General features: G+C 34.2%; 1 protein-coding gene across 1 annotated transcript in view; it reads left to right on the forward strand.

Annotated features, from left to right (window-relative positions):
* PREX2 (phosphatidylinositol-3,4,5-trisphosphate dependent Rac exchange factor 2) overlaps positions 1-22,535 on the forward strand; it is a 264,759-nt gene that overhangs the window by 102,333 nt on the left and 139,891 nt on the right. The window contains exons 14-21 of the mRNA XM_008062862.1: positions 924-999; positions 5,157-5,229; positions 7,752-7,894; positions 8,040-8,132; positions 9,869-10,017; positions 14,181-14,266; positions 17,274-17,410; positions 19,869-19,986. Of these exons, the coding sequence (XP_008061053.1) occupies positions 924-999; positions 5,157-5,229; positions 7,752-7,894; positions 8,040-8,132; positions 9,869-10,017; positions 14,181-14,266; positions 17,274-17,410; positions 19,869-19,986 (875 nt within the window). The remainder of the gene's footprint in view (positions 1-923; positions 1,000-5,156; positions 5,230-7,751; positions 7,895-8,039; positions 8,133-9,868; positions 10,018-14,180; positions 14,267-17,273; positions 17,411-19,868; positions 19,987-22,535) is intronic.

Here is a 22,535-nt window from a genome sequence, read left to right on the forward strand (position 1 = left end):
GCCCAGACTGGAGTGCAGTGGCCGCTCCCGGCTACCGCAGCCTCGACCTGCTGGGCTCCGGCAATCCTTCCGCCTCAGCCTTCCAAGTAGCCGGAATTACAGGCATGCGCTACCACGCCCGGCTGATTTTTTGATTTATTGTAGAGATGAGGTCTCGCTGCCCAGGCGGGTCTCGAACCCGCGGGCTCAGGCAATCCACTCACCTCAGCCTCCCAAAGGCGCGGGATTACAGGCTGAGCCACCGAGAGCGGCTAGCAGAGCCATTTGAATAATCCTTGTAGTTCAAACCTAGTCATCCTGGAGAATTCATTAGCAGGAATAAAAGGTGTTGCTTGAGTCTCCACAGTTTGAGACCTTTAGTAGAATCTACCTGCAATAATTTAAAAGGAAATTCTATTTTATTATGCATCTGTTAATAAGATGTTGTATGGTAAGTCCTCACTTCGAGTCATCAATAGGTTCTTGGAAATTGCATCTTTCAAGGAAATGACATATTGTACAATGAAACCAATTTTGCCATAGGTTAATTGACATAAACAAGAGTTAAGTTCCTGCAGAATACGGCATGTCCTTTCGCTGAAAGTCACAGTTTCCAAGAATCTATCCTTAAAATTTAGTGAAGACTTACTGTATTTTTAGCTAAATTATTACCATATAGCATAATGGTAATAATCTATTTGGATATAAGAAAACATGAAAGAAAAGACATCTTGTTTTGCTGTCATTGTGGGTCTCTTGCTATAAACTGATGAAGGATTTTTCAAGTATTATACATGCTTTATAAACCTCTCTTATGCACATAATCTGAGCAGTTGATTCAGATTACATTGGAAAACTTTTCTGTTGCACACTGATACTAAACAAAAATATTTTCTTATGCTCATTTGCTTAATGTTTTTGTCTTTGCTTTTTTTTCTTTGTAGAGATAAAGATTATCATTTAAGGACCTACAAATCTGTGGTCATGGCCAATAAATTGATAGACTGGCTAATTGCACAGGTAAATAGACAAACAAAAGTTGCTAAGTTTCATTCATTGTTGCCTTAAACTTTGGTCATGAGAATTAGGTACTTTAAAAATAATCTGCCTACAGATGAGAACTAGTGAAGTAACTTGTCCAAATTCTTATAGCTTATATGAAGCGGAGTTAGGATTTGAACCTTGATAATCTGACTTCAGAGTCCTCAGACTTAACTTTTATGCTGTCTTGTCTTTCAAAAGGAAGATATTCCTGTTTTTAAAAATATCAGCTGAGATCTATCAAAAAATGCTAAGCATAACTTGAGCATTACTGAAGAATAACTGTGATCACAAAGTAAAATTTTTGCATGTTTTTTCACTAATTTGTTTTAAAGTATCTGTTTATTTGTCCCAGCAAATTTTTCTAATCTCCTTTTGCCTTTTTCTCTGTTAGAAAATAATTGTGCTTTGATGATATGAACTTTAATATCTGTCTGCTTCCATTTTAAATAGGAAAGTACAGAATTTATTGTTATTATTGTTGCCCTGTTTCTCAGGAGTTGGGTGCAAATAGCTGATAAAATGTTATTTGCTTATCAGTAAAAATAAATTAGGGCATCTAGCCCATCATAATAGATATTCAAATATAAATGCATTTAAGTGTTTTCTCATAGATCAACTAATAAATGATCAAATGTGTTTCACTGGTTAAAGAAAAGTTTAAGAAAACCGATTCCCACTTTAACTGAACTTACTATTTTGGGTGAGGGGATATTGGTGGGTTGAAGTGTAAGTCATTATGTTTAGAAATTTGAGTCAATTTCATGGCAGTTTTAATTTTTTGTTCTTAAAGAAAGAGGTTTGCTTTCTTTGTTATTAATACAAGCAGAGAATACTTGATAGTCATCATAAAATGTTTATTTTTGTTTCAGGTATTCATATTTAATCTATATTTGATTCATCTGTGCACATACATTTTGAGATTTTTATTATTTAATATTAATTGCTAGACAGTTCAAGAATACCAGTTTTTATGTTTTATAGCACTTACATTTATTACATTTAGAAGTTAAGATTTTAGATGAAACTTTTACTTTTAGATAAAATACTAGCTAATTCATGCTTCCAATAGCTTTCCTAGCTTCAGAATCTTTTATAATATTGTGGTCAACATATGTCATCAAATTGGTTCTGTATTCAATATTGGAGTTGGAATTTCACATCAAAATTATAAAGTTATAGAATTCATATGAATTTGTATAATGTATTGATTATGTGGGCAACTTGAAGAAAATATATTTGAAGCAAAAACTGGTGCTGAGTAAACATTTAAAGTTCTAACTCAGGAAGTTAGTTATCAGCTTTGGTTTTTGGCACTTTTACTTTCCAAGGGAGATCATTAGAAGAATAATCTATTCTTAATCTAAGTTGCTCAATCTGTTAACTATACCAAGTTGTAATTATTTTTTTCTTCAGTTTCTCTTAGTTATCTGTTATGACAATGTTTGTAGAAATTGTACATAGTAGAAACTGCATTAACTGGGACTGATGCCAGCACTGCTAATAATTAGTTATATATACTTAGACAAGTCACTTGATCTCTCTAGATTTTAGTTTTCACAACTGTTTACTACTGGAATAGCTGTACATGTCATCTCTTCTCTGTCATTGAAGATCTATGATTCTGATATTGTAAAACATCCAAATTTAAGTATCAGACATAATTAGCTCTGATTGCTCAGCTTCAGATTAGGACATTAGGACCACATGGACTTCCTTGAGAAAGAGATATAGTAATAGAAGGATAAGAGAACAATAAGTTAACGTTCTTAATCTAATATGAAGAGTTTTTTTTTTAAGTACATCTCTTTCCATCAAGACTCTCAAATGATAATGCATAATTGCCAGTATTGACCAGAGTACTGAATTGATTTGGCCAACTTTAAGGGACAGAGTAAAAAACTGACTCCAATGTGATTTGAGATATTTTAGATCTTATAGTATTTTTTCCTTATTCTGCAATATATAGTACGGTGTCATCTATAAAAAATAATGATTGTTCTTTTCTCCTGAATACATTTTTCACTAGCTGTTGTGCCACTTTGATTATAATGGTGTATTCTAAAATAACTTATTCTATGAAGTTAACTTCTTAATTCAAATGGATTAATGTACTTCTAAAACATCATTTAATTTGTGTGTTGTGATTTGTGTACAAGCCACTCATATTTTTTAATTAAATACATCCTTGCTTCTTCAAACCCAAGCAGTTTTATTGTGCTTTTCCTAAATGCTTACCAGGTCTATAAGTGGCACAAGTAAAAGCATAAGGATGCCAAAACATTTTATATTATATTTCTTATACTGTCATGTTCCATATATTATTTGTTTGGCCAGTATATCATTTGACTAGTTAATCAAATCAAGCAATCAAATGTAAGTGATTATTAAACAAGCTTTTATTGCAAGCTTAACATTTAAACAAATACTTTGATGATTAAAATAAAACAAACACAATGGGAAGCAATCATGGTTTTTGCCTTTAAGGGACATTGGTCTATTGGGCTAATCTTTATCATACCCTCTAAGAATCTGCCCTGGCAACTTCTTCCAAAGGAATTCTTGCTAGGTCCTCTAGCCTGGGCTTAGGGTCATCTTTGGTGGTCCCAGTTCCCTGGGTGTAGCTGCCTGATTGAGAATATTAACGAAACTGGATAATGACACTTAAGTGACTAAATTGTATACTAGAGTTGATTATTTGAGGACAGGGAAGCTGGGTTTGAGTGTTTTAATATTTTCTCTCTATTGTTTGGCACACTATGTAGAGAAAAATAAAAATCCTTTGAAGGGATGTATAAAAATTACAAAACCACTAGGTTTTTGAAGAGGGCCAGATGCAGAGTCTGAAAGATTATAAATGCTTTGGTAGTTAGCAGTGGGATTAGTGAAGGTTGGAGTTGTTAAAGCATGAGGTGTTATCTTGGTCCTTTGTAGACAGGTAGAATTTAAATGGCTGGAGGGTAAAAAGAAGGGCATTGTAGGCATGAACAATTATATGAGTGAAAGCAAGGATGAAAATGAGCAAAGAGAAATTAAGCAACAACAGGGAGACCAGGTTGACTAGAGCAAAATATGTGGAAACTCGGCTTTGGAAAGTGAAGCTGTTGAGGGAGAATAAAACCAGATGTGGAAGTCTTGGAAGCCCAGTAGAGAGTCTTGATGTGTTATGATTATAAAAGAACAGTCTGTTTAAAGTTTTGTAATATGAAATTTCTGTGTAAGAATTCTTTGACAGCATATGTTAGAGAAAGTACAGAACAAAAAATTATGGTAATTTAGAAGAGAGATGAAGAAACACCAAATTAGGGTGTTAACAACAGAATTGGAATAGAAGCCAGAGAGAATAGATTTGTTAGAGTACCTAAGTGCTAAAAGATATGACTAGGTGAAAAAGGTAGTAAGATTTGAGAACAAACTTCTTAAATTGTAAAAATAAACTCTAAGGTTATATACACATACAGGTACATACAGATCATATACGCGCATGCATACTTATATGAAAAAATAAGTGTTTTCTAAATAAGAACCAAAAGAAAAGATTACTTTGGCCTATTTTTGTTGGGTTTAGTTACACAATCTGATTTTTTTTTTTTTTTTTGGCAAAATAGTGAAAGAGAAGTTTGCATTTGGTGGCTTAGTCAAAAAATTTACTCTTACAAGTCATTGGTTATTATAGATTAATAGGTTTGTTTAGGTGTCCTTAAAGGTCAAGGTCATTTTGTGGAAGGGAAAAGTTAATCACCAAGATCATCATAATGATTTTACAATTATTTAGTGTGTTGTCAACATACAGGTTATTTTCCTATTGCATAATTGGAATACAAGATCTATGAATAACAGAAAGGCATCATATATAATAGCAATACATTTTTGTTACTTAAATATTTTTTATGTTTAATACAGTATATTTTTCTCAAGAAATATTAAATCTTTGTTTTTTATCTATGTCAAAAAAAGTTTTCATAGTTGGTTGAATGTTTTGTAGCAATTTGCTGTATCTCGTCTTATAAAGCAAAGCATGCTATAATATATGAAAGGCTTTGTCTGAACACAGTGTTGAGAATGTCAAATGTAAGTAAACTGCAACAAAGCCTTTCATTGCCTATTAATTTGCATAGTGCTTTTTTGGTTAACAGGGGGATTGCCGCACCAGAGAAGAGGCAATGATATTTGGCATTGGACTCTGTGACAATGGATTTATGCACCATGGTAGGGATTTGTTACACTGGAAGTTTACAGATATATTTCATTGTTTTGGTTCTTCTTAGGACACTGGAACACCCAGTACTCCAGTGAGGTCATTTAGAGATGAACCAGCAAAACTATCTGGGTCTTGCCATAGGTCCATGTTGGGTCACCACATCTGCATTCAGTTTCACTGCTGGTGCCATTCCTATGTCTAAGTGCTTTTTTTTAACAGTCGCCATGACTTCTCTCCTGTTTTTCTAGCCTGTGCTGATTCCAGAAGACCAACAACCTGAGCTAGAACATTTTTTATTTTTATATTTGAAAGAGCTCATGAACCTCTTTGAAATTATTTCAGATTAGATTCATGGTTTTTTTTGAATGCCAGTTTATATTAGCATGATTAAACAAGAGCATATATGGTTGAATGTTTATGATTATTTTAGGAAGTCATTTTCAAAATTACTTCAGAGAAATTATAGATCTCTGGGGAAAAAATTGTCTTCTTTTGTTTTTTTACCATCTTTTTGATTTTCCTTTTTCTTTGATGATTTCAAATAAATCATCTAGCAATACTTTCTTATAAAGATCTTGGATTTTGCAAAGTAATAAGACTTGGTTTTTCCTCTACTCATCACATCTGGGTCCACAAACTCAAACAATTTCTTTTTAAATTATTAATATGATATGCTTATACACATATATTTGATAACACTTGTACCTATTTGTCAAAATCTACTTTCAGAAGATTTTTACATTTTTTAGGAAGAAGGAAGTACAACAAAAGTTATAATAGTTTTGGGAACATCCTTTGTTATATATTCGTTTGGAAATTCCATCTCATTTAACAATCTCTAGATCATTCTATGGGTTGTAATAGAGAAATATCGGTCCTTGAAGAACAAACTATTGAATGGAAGAAATTACAGCATTTGACGAATTAAAACTGTAGTATTAATCTGAAAACCCTCAAATGTTTCAATTATTTTTCTCTTTAAAATAAAACATCAATGAGCAGTCATTTTATTTAAATGTTTATTGTAAAATATTGAATTGCAACCAAAGTTTTCCATGCAAAAGTCTGTCAGTGAAGCATGAGCAGTTTGGTTCATGCCTGGCCTCCCTGATGCTCTGTCTTGCTCCTTTTGAAACGCTGGTAGAGGAAAGTAGCTGAAGCAGAAACACCATGTGAGCTTTGGAAAATCGCTTAAATCATTAGCGCAGTCTAAATATGTTCTCGTTTCTATTGTCAGCTATGGCTTCTGTTGCTTTTTCATTTGTGGTTGATAGTTTCATTTGTTAATTCATGTTTCTAGCCAGTTTTTCATCCAAAAATAAATCCATCTATCCATCTGGTCAACAATTATCTGTTGGAATGCTGTAAAAATATAATGAAATAAAATAGCTGTCCTTTTTTTGATTGCTTACTTTATGCCAAGTTATTTACTTTTATTACCTCATTTTAGTTTTGTGTAACAGTGTGAAGACAAATTTGTTGCCCCCACTGTACAGATGAGGAAACTGAAGTTCAGAGGCTTTAAGTAACTATCTCAATGTTATATCCAGAGTCAGTCCCAGACTTGAAATTTACATTCAGGCCTGTGTGATCACACAGCCAAACTCTATTGTGCCCTGGGACCACTGTCTTCTCTTTAGTTTCTGGCTCAATGCATCAACCTTTCCCAACATGTATACTTCAAGATACTAAGGATAGATAAACAAGAAAAAGGGAATATTTCTCTTTTAAAGTATTTTGACAGCTATCAGGATCTCACTGAATACAAATTCTTACTGTCAGTGTTTAGCTTTAACTTTTTAAAAAAGGCTAGTGAAACATAAATCTTATTTCATCAGTGCATGCCAGGAAATTTTAGGAACTTTAGGGGAGAGTATTAATGTTCAGATAAAGGAGAAAAACAACCATTTCCAGAAATAAGGTTATTTGAGAATATTGCCTTCAAGCAGAAAAGAACTAGGAATTCATAGAAACTAAAAGCACATTTCACCCAGAAGACATATTTTTGGTTTGAAGTGTTAGAACAAAAGTGAACACAATGGGAATTGCTCACACACAGAAACTTAACCCACTTAAATTTTCCCATAATTATGCAGGATATTAAAAACATGCTTAAAGTGTTTACTACAAGTTGAAAACACCATAGGATTTTCTGTTTTGGATTTTATGCATGTTTGTATCCATTATATTCTTTCATTTAAGTTTGGATTTTGATCTAGAAAATGACAGACTTGATTAAATTCAAAAAAGTTAAATTTGGAAAAATACTACTTGCTTTAAAAATGCAAAATCCTTTAGGTAGGAGTAATTTAAGGGAAACATGGACTAGAAATCATAGAAAGAAATAGAAAGAAAATTCCTTTCATAGAAAGAAATAGAAAGAAAAGGATACTTGTGCATATAACTTATCCTAGTAGTATAAAGTTGAGGTCATGAGGCAGGCGTTAATATACCAAATATCACTGGTATGGAATATGAGTTAGATTTTTGGAATAGCTGAAACGATTTGAATCTCTCTCTGTTTCTGTAGTCCTTGAAAAAAGTGAATTCAAAGATGAACCCCTACTTTTCCGTTTTTTTTCGGATGAGGAGATGGAAGGATCAAATATGAAACATCGACTTATGAAACATGACCTAAAGGTTGTGGAAAATGTGATAGCTAAATCATTATTGGTAAGTTCATTAATATGTTATATAAATTTTCTTCTTGATTAGACTTTCGCAGGAGACTGTAAAGATGTTGGGTGGTGAATCATTCTGTTTGGCTTCTGATTTTTTCATAGTTGCTTCATCATAATGCTAATATTTTGCATTTCAGATTAAATCTAATGAAGGCAGCTATGGCTTTGGGCTAGAAGACAAAAATAAAGGTCCAATAATAAAGTTGGTAGAGAAGGGGTCTAATGCTGAGGTAACGTAAATTTGCATTTTTATTTAAATTTGCTGTCATGACATAAAATATAAAATTTTTAAACAAACTGAAATCAACCTGTAAAGACAAACAACCTTGAAATTGTCTTTATTGAAGAAATTGTCTCTGGATAATCTTACTCTGGGGCTCTACCAGATACCTTTGGGATTTGCAGCATCTGAGCCCCTGTCTGGGCACTCAGACATAACTGGGGCAGAAGGTGGTAGTATTCTAGAGATCAACAACTGTGAGCTTTTTGGCCTCCTAGGAGACCAAGTGGCTCCTTCTTGGTCCCTGGAGCTTTCCTAGCCACAGAGTCCAGCCTGGAACTGTATAGGAACTGCACTGGTAGGACTATATTATGTAAATCAGGTGATTATTTCTTTCAGTCAAAGGCTTTGTCTCTTACGTTCCTTTCTTATTTTCTTTTGACTTTCTTTTTTATGAATATAACTTCCATCACTAAAGCACATGTTTTGACTTATTTCTCATTGGATTATGATGATTGGCATTCTCTCACTTCATTGGCCTTTTAAATAAAGGATTCTCCTGTTCATGCTTTCACTCGTTCATTCAGAAATATTTATTTAGTACTGCTTAGATGCTAGGCAGTATTGTAAACTCTGGGAATACAGCAAAAAACAACACAGACAAAATTCCCTGCTCTCGAGGAACCTACTTTTCAGTGCTGTGTCCCAAGAACATACGTTTAAAATATCCTCATTTTGCTGCCTGTCTTGGAAGATACTTAATCCCTAATCTTTAGATCTTTAATAAAGAATGTGAAAATTGAAGTATGGCGTTTACCTTGGAACCTGTTTAAAGTTAGCAATAAACTGTCACCCATTTCCCTATCTGCTAATGCATAAGGTATCTAGGTCTTTTACCAGCACACAGATTCCTGCAAGACAAAACTTTATGTAGAGCACACTAATTTCAAACAAAATTAATTGTGGTCAACTCATACTCTGTTGGTGGACCTGGCCAGTAAATGACCATTTTTAGTAATTGTCTATGAGGAGGAAATGTTTCTCCCGGGCATTTTGAGAGGATGTTCTTAAAGCACAGTGTCACTGATAAAATGCCATCTCCCAGGTTTCCATTATGTAGCTGGCAAACAAACAGCAGGTACTTTATAGGGAGTAAGAATACATGGTTAAGAAGAGTGGCCTGGCTGGCACGGAGGGATAATGTCTTGCTGAGCCTCTTCTTAGCATCTTGCATTGTTGATGCCTCTGTGCTCATTAGAACTCTCTTCTTTAGATCCCAGACCCCTCCTTTTCCCTCATTGGAGACCCCTATGCTATGTCAGCCTAGAGAAGCATGTTTGGGTGTCATTGATGTATATTCAGAGGTTAAAACTTTCTGAATTAATTGAATATCAACAGAAAACATAGCAGAAAAAAATTAACTTGGAGTTTGACTTTAGCTAAACAAATGAAAAAGAAAAAGAACTTTGAAATATGACAGAAGAAAATAGTCACAAGAGTACAAAAGGCAAAATGGGAGAGGAGAGATTGTCAGTAAAACTGTGTGACCAAATTTAAAAGTAGGCCAAAGAGGATAATGTATTATCCCATCCACAGTTCTGTTCTGTGAATTTGTGTAAAAGCATTGCAAACGTGTTAAAAAGTCAAAATCTATCATCTCGGAACCCTTTTTAATCCTAATTTTGTGAAAAATGAGATCTCTTATTAAAAACATAATTTGAATTATGTTTGCAACTTCTCTTTTAGATGGCTGGCATGGAAGTTGGGAAAAAAATTTTTGCTATTAATGGTGATCTAGTTTTTATGAGGCCTTTCAATGAAGTGGATTGCTTCCTGAAATCATGTTTAAACAGCAGAAAACCTTTAAGAGTTCTTGTGAGCACAAAACCAAGGGAGTAAGTTGTATGACTTATGTGGGATTTTAAAAAATGTGTACATAGATAACCAAAATAGACAAGTCAACTGAGTAAGTATTTAGAATTAAACATCTCATTGGTTGGACCATTAAAACTTTACCAGCATCACTAATGCTGGTTTTTAGATAATGGGGGAAACTACATTGCTTATGATGATAAAAATGCTGGTTACTTAAATCAAGTATTTTCCGTAGAAAATGCTTTTCTTTTGCTGCCCAAATTTTTCTGGTTTGGGTTGAGTTAAGTTTGACTATGAGTGAACAAAACAATTCTCAAGTAAAACACTTGAAAATAAAGAACTATATTCCTCCTTGTTTAGCTATAATCATTTCTGTTGCTATTAGTTGATTAGACATTATTTATGATTAAATGCTCAGAAGAGATGGAATCAAGACTGAAAGACACTCTATGCTTGCATGTACTTGGTAATATGTCCATTCCTTTGAAAAAATTCTATCCATCATCTATTTATCTATGATTAGAAAAAATTCATACTTGTTATAAAAACGTAGAGTATACAGATTTTTCTAAAGAAAGATATTTTTCTTATAATATCGCCCACAAATAACCATTGATATTCTTTTCAAATTCAGTGTTAATTGATTTTTTTAAAATGTGTTGATACACCTATATGCAATCATATAATGGGACCGTATTTATATACTGCTTTGTGAGCTGTCTCTTTCTTTAAATTGGCAACATATGATGCATATATTTGCCAGATATGGGCTCTTATTCTGCAAATAATTTCCATCAATGATCTAGTATTTCCCTATCAGATTTACCTTGAGTTGTTTAACCAATTCGTTAATTGAGATAATCATAAAAGTGCTTAGCATAATGTCTTAATGTGCTATAATGACATCAAAATTATTGCTTAAAATTTATGTCATGTGTCAATAGTAGTAAGCATCTTAATTAACTTTAAGATAATTGAAGGTTACCTTAAACCATCAAAAGAAAAAGGTTGTTGGTTTAATTACTTATGAAAATATAGTAAGTAAATATAATATCATACCCTGCCTGAAAAAATAATGTAGTATGTAGAAGTCTATATTTATATGTAAAATACATGTATTTATATGTGAAACGTATATTTATATGTTATGCATATTCAGAAATAACTGGGTGCACTGTACATTGCTTATCTTAAGAGTCAAAGACCAGTGCAATGGTCTGGAGTTTCCCTAGTATGTCTCTGCATGGCAGTATTAGTTCATCAAAGTAGATGCTTTGGCTTCTACCAACAACTTACCAAGTGGTCTGAAAGAGTGAGTGAGTGTGACTCATTTAAGTTACTAATTTAGGAAGACTGGGCTAGAGGGCAGCAAAGAGCCATAACGTCTTCCCTCTAAACATCACTGTGGTCTGTTCCTCGCCATTTGTCCAACCTTGCCTAGGATAAGGTTGCCTAAGGACTTTTGAAAGGAAGAGGACAGACTGGAAAGGAATAAGAGACTGATATTTCAAAGCAACTATTAGGCCTTCTTTGGGGTCTCCTAATATAACCCTACAAATACTGGTCTTCTTATCATAAACATTTTAACAGTTAGAAGGCTTTGAGATCATCAACATCAAACCTGACTAAATAGGGGCAAATTCTCAGACCTAGAATTAGTTACTACATGAACAAGGTTGGAACCTATGTCTTCTGACTCTTCCCTCGGTGTTTGCTGCACTGTGGCTAGAACTCTAGGTTCTAGGTTCAAGCTTCTCTTCTACCATTTGCTAGTAAAGCTTGTTACTTCATGTCCTTTTAAAATGGGGACAAGAGTGGCTATGCTATGGAGCTGTGAGGAACATTAGATGAACGTAGGTTGTAAAGAACTTATTGAAGTGTCTAGCACATAGTAAGTGCCCTAGTGATGTTACATATGACACTCTTATCTGTTTCCTCATTTCATTACATTTCATTGCTTCTTTATTGCATCAAGAACATATTTTCCATTGTAATTAAAACTTTTTCTGAAGCTGGTATACTCATTTTTAAAAATTTGTTTGAAATCTATAACCTTTCCTTTGTGTTCTAATGTCTGAGTCCTGTAAATCACTCTCATATTTTCTTACAATAACTTCTTGAAATTTAAGTAGTATCCTGTTTTGAGGGGAAAAAGGCAAAAATATGAGAGGTAAATACAAAACAATTTTCTTTTGATTCCAGCTATATTTTATATTTGATACCAACAAGGACTTTTTCAAAAGATTTTGTAATAGGTAATTTAGTACACTTATTTTCTGCAAAAAATAAAATATTTATCTTGAATAAATTTAATTATTTTTTTAATAGTCAATATAGTGCTCCCACCAGAGAAACATGGTCTCCAAAGTTCATTTTATTAGGGGTGTTCCAACATTTTGACCAAAATGTATCTCACGGTGTTTTGTACAATTTTTGTTAAGAAAAATATAATAACTGTGAAGACTAGAGTAGGATCAACTTTCCATAGTAATATTAGAAAGATGGGAAAACCTTGCTCAGAAGGAGGTGAGAGGCCATTATGAATTACTCATAATCCAAAAGCAAAAATAATTCACTGTGGCCTGAAAGCTTTAAGTTATTTCAGCAGACCTGAACTCTCATTCATAATATATAGAAGCATGAACTGCCTCTGATTTTGCTTTATGCTTACCAGAATATATATTTATTCCCTGTTTTTCCTTAGTCAGTTGTCTTTCATTTTCAAGTATATATCTTTGACAGACACTGGTAACTATGTGCTCTTCAAAGGATAAAGATACAGCCCTGCACAACAAAAAGTGTTTCACCAGGGATAAAGGATAAATTAATTCTGTGACCTCCATTCCACATATCTACAGATAACTTCATAGTGTATAATCTAACTTAAAAGTACACTTTCAGTTTCCCTAGAGCAATTTGCATATCTATTCCTGAATGCCTGCTGAGGTTGCACCTGAGGTTGCAGTGCTAGCCTCTCTGCCTTAAGGCCTAAGAGCAGTCTATGGCTTTCTCAAGTGTCTTAAGCCCACCATCTTGCTCAAACTGTATCCAACAGCTATTTTAAAAGCTGCAGGTAAGCCCTGCTGCATGTACCTTCAAACTCTGTCTAATGTGCCCTTGAAATGCTACTGACATTTTATTTCATTGATTAATTCATCTTTTGGGAAACACTTTTGTTTCTTGGGCATCAAGGGCTATCTATCAAAATTTATTGCATTGTACTCATTTGTTTTTGCTCTTGACTGCGATTTATTACACTCCGATTGTTACCATGTTCCATCTCATCTTGTGCTCTCTGCTTTTCCTTGTTACTATCTGATTTCTGGCTTCCTTCTGTGGAGTATATTATTTATGAGTGCCAAATTGGACACCCCTCACTGTTTTGCCATGACAGCTCACTCAAGTTTCCCATTCTTTATTTTCTTTTTTATGTCGATTCATGGGAAATATTTCTTCTCTTATTCAGGTTTACCTTCTGATGTATTATTCTTTTACAATTTCACTACATAAATACTAAAGTCAATAATTTTTTAAAATTATTTTGATGTAGTGTTTGACAGATCTGTTCTTTATAACTCGTTCTTTGTTGTTCTCTGATGAAGTTCCCAACCGATAGAAATGTATGAATTCTGTGTTTCTTTTGTATTAATTTTTATAAAGAAATTTCACAGGGCACTCATTTTTTTTTGTAACAGTACACTAATGAGAGAAGCTTTTATTTTATTAAATACCTATGTAGCACATAGCACGGTGGAGGGCAATTTACCAACAGAGTCTCTTAATTCCCACTGACACCCTGCAAGATAAGTGTTAACAGTGTTATCTTTCTGTGGAAAGTTTATGTGAAACCGTTTGTGTCTGAGATGTTAAGGTTATCCAAGTTATCCAAGTAGGAAGTGACTACAAGAAAGTTCAAAGCTATGTTTACCTGACTCTAGAGCTGTTCCTGTTTCAGGATATAGTATGTAATGACTGTGTTCAATTGAGAAACTCCATTGCAAGCCTACGTGGTGCCCTTGTAAGGGCAGGACCATGTTTGTCTACAAGGGTTTCTAGCCCAGTGTTCACATGGTAGACTCTCAATATGTATTTATTGAGAGAATGAATAAAGATGTAGATGACAGTTGTTTTAGCTGATTGTGACATTTAAAATTAATCTTACCTATTTTCTGATTGATTTTAGGACCGTAAAAATTCCAGATTCAGCTGACGGACTTGGATTCCAGATCCGGGGATTTGGCCCATCAGTTGTGCATGCTGTAGGAAGAGGTAAGAAATTCATCCTCTGTGGTAAACAACTGTCCAGCATTTTGGGGCTGTTTTTTGCAGAACAGGAATATGTTTCAAACATACATGATCATGCTGTTACAAATTTTCTCATTAATCACGTTTTTACTGTATTAACTCAGTGGCAGTATTTCATAAACAATATATTTTTTAAACTAAAAATCTGAAGGCATACGTATTTATCGTTGTTAGAGATTTGATTTAAGAATGATGTCTTAGTCTCACCCTTCTGCTTGCTTTAGTTTATCTAAAGGATATAATGAGTTTAAGGTCCTATAATTGTATTTTTCTTGATTTTGCCAATGGTATTTTTGTCAATAAAAAAAGATGTGAGTTTTCAGATTTAAGAATGATCTGTGGACATTATAACCCATTTGCTACAGAATTTCTCAAGTACTCCTATAAACCAAGGTTAAATCTCACCATGAAATGCATTTTTAATTAAACAATTTATTTGAGACCAGCTTGGGCAACTTGGTGAGACCTCGTCTCTACCATCAATAAAAAAATTAGCAAGGCGTGGTAGTGCACGCCTGTAGTTCCAGCTACTTGGAAGGATGAGGCTGAAGGATCGCCAGAGCCCCAGCAGATTGATGCTGGGGTGGCTATGAGCATGCCACTGCACTCCAACCTGAGTGATAGATTGAGACTCCAACTCAAAAAAATAAAATAATAATAATAATAATTTTAGTGACTAAAAAGTCATGTTTATTTTTTGTTCTTTTTGTTTGACAGGCAAATTAGCTATTGACATCTCTTCTTATCATATATGTTTTTAATTTTATATTGACATTAGCAATGATTGAAAGAAATAACCATCAGATCCCACATTGCTACAAATAGTAAATAACTTGCTGCTGTAGCAAGAAATGTCTCTATAAGCATAAAAAGTCATATGTTTATCTAACAAGGGACATACATGCTATTTATTACTAAGAATGTAAAGCATCTTAATATGACCACTCAGACATTTGACAGGAAAAATTTAAGAGGGCATAGTTATAAAAGCAAGTTTCAAGAACATACTAGTAGACCTTATAGCTACATTATAATATTACTTTCATTATTATTTGTATAATTAAATATGAATCTTATTTCCAAAACTTGTCCTTTCACTCAGATTTCTAAAACATACAGATGGATAAACATTTAGAACCTTCCCAATAGTTCATTAAATATTATAAAACTGAAATGGGATATCCAGATATCAAATATCCTCTCCATTTTTATTAAGCCAGAAAAGGAATAATTCACATTAATAGTGGTATAAAATAACTGGAAGCCTCAGTGAATCAGGTTGTACCTCTTCCCCTGTAACAGCATCATTTAAAGAGCAAGGTTCTAACTTTGAAACTTAGTGATAGGGTTATCCTAAGTCTGGCTTCTGTGCTTTTTGCTACTAAAGAATAAGAGACCGAAATGCTCCTGTGCTTTTCCTTTCAGATGTGTATTAAAATGAAAACATATTATTCTGTGTTTCTCTTTGCACTGTAACTATACCTAAGAAAAAGAGATTTCTTTGCGGCCAGCCTTCTTCCCATGGGAAGTCACTACTACAGTCACTCTTGTGAGCACCACCATGCTCCCCTCACCCTCACCTCTCAGTCGCATCCAGGACAGTGCATTTCAGCCTTGGATCACTTAACCATCTTTTTTGCTCTTTCTACCCAGTAGCCCCAAAAAACTATTATTGCTATGGAAGTAGTGTCTCCGGATTCACTCTTTTGTCTTTTACTGGGCCCATATTATTACTCAGCTATTATTAAATGTGTCCTCATTTTGTTCTTTTTCTCCTTAAATTGTCTCCTGTCTCCCAAGTTGAGCTTCCTTTTTTCCTACCTCAGACAAATTCAGGCTTTCAGGCATAAAGCCCTCAGGGTCTTCCATACACGGCAACTCTGGCTCTGCTCAGCTCTCCAATCCTATTCTCTTCCAGCCAACCCCATTCTAAGCTCTTACCAACAGAACTCTAACTTGTATGTGCCAAATGGCCAGATGATTTCTTTAAGCAATACCTTTTTTCAGGCTGTTCTGTCTTCTGGGAATGTCCATCTTTCCCCTAAGACTCAATTCATTGCAGAAAACCACTTAATATTTCTGGGAGTGAATTTTAGTAGGAACTAAGAAGAAATGAAAAGATACATTCTTGAATATAGATTATTCTCTTCACGATGTTTAATAATATTTTATGAGATAAATTGCTCACAAAGTCTCTTCTAACATATGTATAAGTTTTACAATCATTTGTATTAATTGTATGCATTGCATTTATTCATGATACTTTGATAATATTGACTTGATCAGACTATGAAATAACAGTAATTAGAAGGTTCTGAGAAATCTTAACACACTGGTTAGTATATATTACTTCCATATTTAAATTTATATCTTTACAAACACAATGACTAGACAGTTGATATTATCTCATGAATTCTGTTCTGTTCAAATTTCTGGTTCCTGACCCTTTCTTTGTACATATGCGGAACTCTTGTTTTTCTTAGAAGACCCAGACCACTCATAGTTTCTAGTTGACTTTATTTTTTTCTTAACAAGTTCTTTTTTATGTGCATATTAAATTATTGGAATTTTGAAAAGTAAATACTACTTGAATATTTAGAGATTTTATAAAGAAAGATAAATGAGATCTATGTTTCTAGTTATCTCATTGTGCTATTATATAGAAAATTAGATTGACTAGACATCTGAAAGAAATATAACTGATCTGCACTGTGAAGATCACTTTTCAATATTCTTTCAAACCAGTTTTTAGAGAGATGAGAACTATTCTCTTAATCATAGTTTGAAAGTCAAGCTACAAAACAGAAAAGTGTTGAGAGGCATTGCTATCAGAACTAAGTACCAAGTTTATCAAGATCATACTAGCTGCAACTTCATTATATTTTAAAATTGCTTCTGTTATTTTATATACTGTAAAAGTAAGTCTTATTCTTGAATTAGTTTTGGGTAATTTTCCCATTTGTATTTAAAGGAACTGTGGCTGCAGCTGCTGGTCTTCACCCTGGACAGTGTATTATCAAAGTAAATGGAATCAATGTCAGCAAAGAGACACATGCCAGTGTCATAGCGCATGTAACAGCCTGTAGGAAGTATAGGCGGCCAATGAAGGTGAGCAACCCTTTAACTTATCTGGATCTCACTGAATACTTGCTTGGAAGACCCGGGGAGGAACTCTGGGCAGTGCAAGAGATGTTTGTGGTTTCTAATTCCAAGACTGAATATAAGCACAGCATTCTGTCTCATAATGACTTTTTATCTGTGCAATTAAATTATAATTAATTGCATATAAATTGTTACATTTTATTATTACAGTGTTATCATCTCTTTAAAAAATGCTCTTGAATAGTTTTGCTTCCATTGTGATACTGGTTTTTCAAATTGAAATCCAAAGGTTTGAACTGTTTTCTTGCTCTTTGTGATTGCTTTAGAATATTTGCATTATGTGTCTGTGTCTGTGTATATAAATTCTAAATACTTAGACTGTATTATAAGACTTCTATGAAAAAGTAAAAATTGTGGGTTTTATAGGGTTTGCAATGGATTTTTTAATATATTTATTTAGGTAACTGGATTTAGCTCTTAAAAGAACGTACCAAAATATACTTGTCATTATTTAACATTTTAAGACTATCTTTTGATCCATTAGTGCCACAGAAAAATAAAATTGTACTTATAATTCATAAGCAAAGCTTAAAGTGAGTATTGAACTACAAGAAAAAATTCTCTCTATTTAGTCAATTGGACACAGATGTAACTTTAAAGGAGAAGGCTTATTTTTTTTTTCTGTCATGCATAATGGGATATTCTTTTCTGGATTTGAGACTATAACTTTGTATTCACACCTGGAAGATGAATGACTGTTTGCTCATAGGTCTGGGCTGATATCCTGCAAAATACTAAACCTAAATTAAATAGGTGATCAATTTTGTTTCATAGTAAGGTCAAACTAGCATAGGAAATTGGAAGTTACACATAGACATATAGGTGATTCTGGTTGATAGTAGCTTGACAAATATTTGTTGAGCTGTAATATTGAATGAATTTTTTAGGTACTTTTCTGAAATTATCAAACCTTTCCCCTTCTATCAGAATTTTTATAAGTAGACAGATCGATTTGAATCCCATTTCCTTTCATTTTCCCTGTCTGCCCTCTTGGGAGGTGTTGATTAGTGAAATGATTAAGAAAAACAATAAATGGATAGAAAAATTCACTTAGTAACATGCTGTCTCAGCTGCCACCATCAAGCAGACTACTCTTAGTGGTGTAAAACAACAGTATTTCTCTTGATTCTGTGGGTTGAATGAAGAGTTGTTCTTGTGAGGACACTGACATGGCTGTGTTTTTGCTGGAAACTGACTGAATACCTCAGTTTCTCCCCTTGTGGCTTTGGGCTTCATGTTTCAAGTCACCCTCCAGAGTCATTCCACATGGCCTCCCTTTTTAGCCTCTAGTAGAATTTTCCATTTTGCATGGCTTCTGGATTTCAAGAGGGAATGATTACAACTGATAAGCCCTCTACTTAGATTGTGCTTGCTAGTGTCTCTTTGAACAAATCAAGTCAAATGGCCAACCCAGGGTCAACGTGGAAAACTGGGGTGTGGTTCATTTTAGTGCCACAGCAGGGCATGAAGATGTATTTGAATGCTCAAATATTAACCAACATTTTAAAAATTTATTTTAGAGATTTGGGGTACAATTCAGGATTAGGTATACAAGTGATCATTGTACAGGTAAAGCTTGGGCCTCCCTTGGCCTCCATTTTGCCTATTAACCAACATTTTAATGCTTTGTAACAGTATAATAAATAAATACAACTTTTGAGCAAATACAAGAGAAAAAATGGATAATACTTATTAGATCACATTTTAATAATGCAATTCACTTTGATTTATCATCTTATATTTAGGAAAAGTATGAACTTAAAAGTAATAACATCCTTGAAACATTTATTTGATAGTCATTTCATCTCTCTCATTTCTCTGCATAAGACTGGAACTGCTGTTTTAATTAAAATATAGAATAATTTATGATACAGAAAGATTAAAAGATAATGAGATGGAAAATGTTCTTCCAATTTTCATATTGGCTTAATTCAAAAAGTATTAAACATATAAAATATATGTGACGGTTAGGAGAGCATTTAACTTGTTTGTACAGTTAGAGATAATTGATTCATCAAAACACTGTCCAACTAATGTGTTTATTTTTAAATATAATTTGTAACTTATTATAAAATATACTTGAAACATTTAAGTAAGACATTTGGAGAATATATCCTGTTTAAAAACATATATCTTTGGGATATAGTTTTGGAAGATAACATTTGCATAAGACATCTCTTTGGAAGATAAAAACTTTAAGCTTTAAAAAAGTTAAACAATATAATTATTATTGACTTTCTATTAGTTTCTGATACTGATTTTCTTTCTTTAAAGTTTCTATTTTTAAGCAAACTAGAGGAATAAATAAGATGGCCAACTCTCCTTCTGATGCAGGTTTGTGAAATGAAACATGCATTTCAGGAAGCACTAATACCGCTGAGGTTTCTTTTCCCTTCATTTCCAGCAAGATTCCATACAGTGGGTTTATAATAGCATTGAGAGTGCTCAAGAGGACCTTCAGAAATCTAACTCCAAACCTCCGGGAGATGAAGCAGGGGACGCTTTTGACTGTAAAGTAGAAGGTAGGTTTCTTCTTTTTCTCCTCAAGTATCTGTAGTATTCTTTTCCACTGTGCCTGTTTATACGCCTAAATATTGAAAGTCTTTTACATTCAAATCAGTTTTTCTTTATTTTATTATTTGTATTTTAGAATTGTGAGTTACAAGTGAAGATTTGCTACATGAGTAAGTTGTATGCAGGTGAAGTTTCTGTTTCTAGCAGTGTGTGGCCACATGCCCCCATCCCTTTTCCTTCCTGCTTACTGCTAGCAGTGTCCAGCATCTTTAGATCCCACCCTTGTGCTCATATGACTAGTGATCATGCCCCTCTTATGAGTGAGAACATGCAACATTCAGTTCTTTGTTTCTGTGATTGTTTACTTATTCTGATGGTCTCCAGCTGCATCCCTGTTGCTTAGAAGGCCATGATTTCATTCTTCCTCATGGCTGTGTAATATTTTATCATGTATATGTACCACATTTTTTTTATCCAGTCCACTTTTGATGGGCATTTAGGTTGGGTCCATGATTTCTGTTTTGCTATTGGAAATAGTGCTGCAATGAACATATGTGTGCTGGTGTCTTTTTGGTAGAGTTATTTAATGTTCCTCTGGGTATGTTCCCAGAAGAGTCATTGCTAGATCATATGGAAGTTCAATTTTTAGTTCCTTGAGAAATCTCCACGTTGCTTTCCACAAAGGTTGAACTAGTTTACATTCCCACCAACAGTATAGAAGTGTTCCCTTTTCTCTGCAGTCACAACCAACACCTGTTTTTATTTTTATTTTTTTGATCTCGCTCTGTTGCCCTGGCTGGAGTACAGTGGCATGATCATAGCTCATTGCAGCCTTGACCTCCTGGTTCAAGCAATCCTACCAACTAAGCCTCCCAAGTAGCTGGGATTACAGGCACATGCCATCACACCTGGCTAATTTTTTTTTATTTTTTGTTAAGCTGATGTCTTACTATGTTGCCCAGGCTGGTCTCGAACTCCTAGGCTCAAGCAATCCTCCCACCTTTACCTCCCAAAGTGCCGGTGTTATAGGAGTGAGCCACCACACCTAGCCTTAACACCTGTTGGTTTTTAACTTATTGAGGTTAGCCATCCTTACTAGTAGGGTGGTATCTCATTGTAGTTTTCACTTGCATTTCTCTAATGATTAGTGAAGCTGAGCATTTTTTCATATATTTGTTGGCTTCAAGTCAGTTTCTTAAGTCCTTATCACCAAATAGATGTCATGCCGAATACATAAATAATAATAGCTAGTAGCTAGCATGTAATAGCCATATTCTGTTTGGCAGGCACTTTATTAAGTGTCTTATATGAATTATCTCATTTAGTCATCAAAAAAGAAAAATACCCTAAAGTAGGTATGATTATCATCATCTTCGATTTAGGAGAGAAGAAATTGAGACTATCTTGCCCAAGTTAGTGAAGTGGTAGAGTGAAGATTCAGACTCAAATTATGTTTCCTTGTTTGGATTTTAATTGCTATTTAGACTTCGCTACTCTAGTGTGGCTCGCAGGTAAGCAGTATCAGCATTTCTATCTAGGTGGAAGCTAGATAGAAATGCAAAATTTCAGCCACAACCCAGATCTATTGAATCAGAAATCCTCGTTTCAACAAGGTCTGATTTGTATGCATGTTAAAATTTGAGAAGCCGTGGTTTAGAAAATTCCTTTAAAAATACTTTCTTGGTTCAAGTAGCTTTTACTGCATTCTAACATTGACAGCAAGAAAAGAGGTAAACAAATAATGTGAAAATGAGAGAGGGGAGAGAGATGGTTTTGATGACTTCCCATTTCTGTTTTCTCAAAGGAAATCAGTAAATTGCTGTATTCAGTGGCTTCTTTGCCAAGGGCAACGGAGGCAATTACATTAATGTCTGGATTTGACAAATACCTTGAATTATTGTTTTAAAGCTTTTTCACAAAAGGCTTTGAATCCTCTCCTATATTCCTGGTGTCTTTCCATTTATATTATTGGTGGATGTCTCTGGATGTATTTATTAATCTATTAGGTTCTTCCAAACCAGCACAGCTAAAGAATTCTGCATTCTGAGTCGTTTTACTCACACTTTTGACACCATATGTATAGAGTTACCCCCCTCACCAACACCAACCAATTCTCCAACTCTCCTGACACCAATCGGTTGTCCTACAATGCAATTTAGTTCTAACATCAGGAGTTGACACAGACTCCATAGATTGAGGGATCAGTCCCACAAGACTGTCCCATTTTTGAAGCTTGTTCCAAGTTCCAGGTTTTCACCTGTATTTCTGACCAAATAGCCATAGATTTAGGGGATTCCCACACTCCCTCCTCACGTTATTTGCTCGAATGGCTCAAGGAACTCAAAAAGATACTTTATTTACTATGACTGGTCTATTATAAAAAGCTACAAAATGAACAGCCAGATGGAGAGGTATCTAGGGCAAGGTTCAAAAGAGTCCCAAGCTCAAGAGCTCTGTCTGTGGGGGGCTGGCATGTGCTACCCTCCTGATAAGTGGATGCTTTTGCCAACTTGGAAGTTCTCTGAGCCCTGTCATTTAAAGGTTTTCCTGGAGATTC

Source organism: Carlito syrichta, unplaced genomic scaffold (assembly GCF_000164805.1).
Source record: "Carlito syrichta isolate Samal-C Ts95f unplaced genomic scaffold, Tarsius_syrichta-2.0.1 Scaffold305870, whole genome shotgun sequence".
Taxonomy (NCBI): Eukaryota; Metazoa; Chordata; class Mammalia; order Primates; family Tarsiidae; genus Carlito; species Carlito syrichta.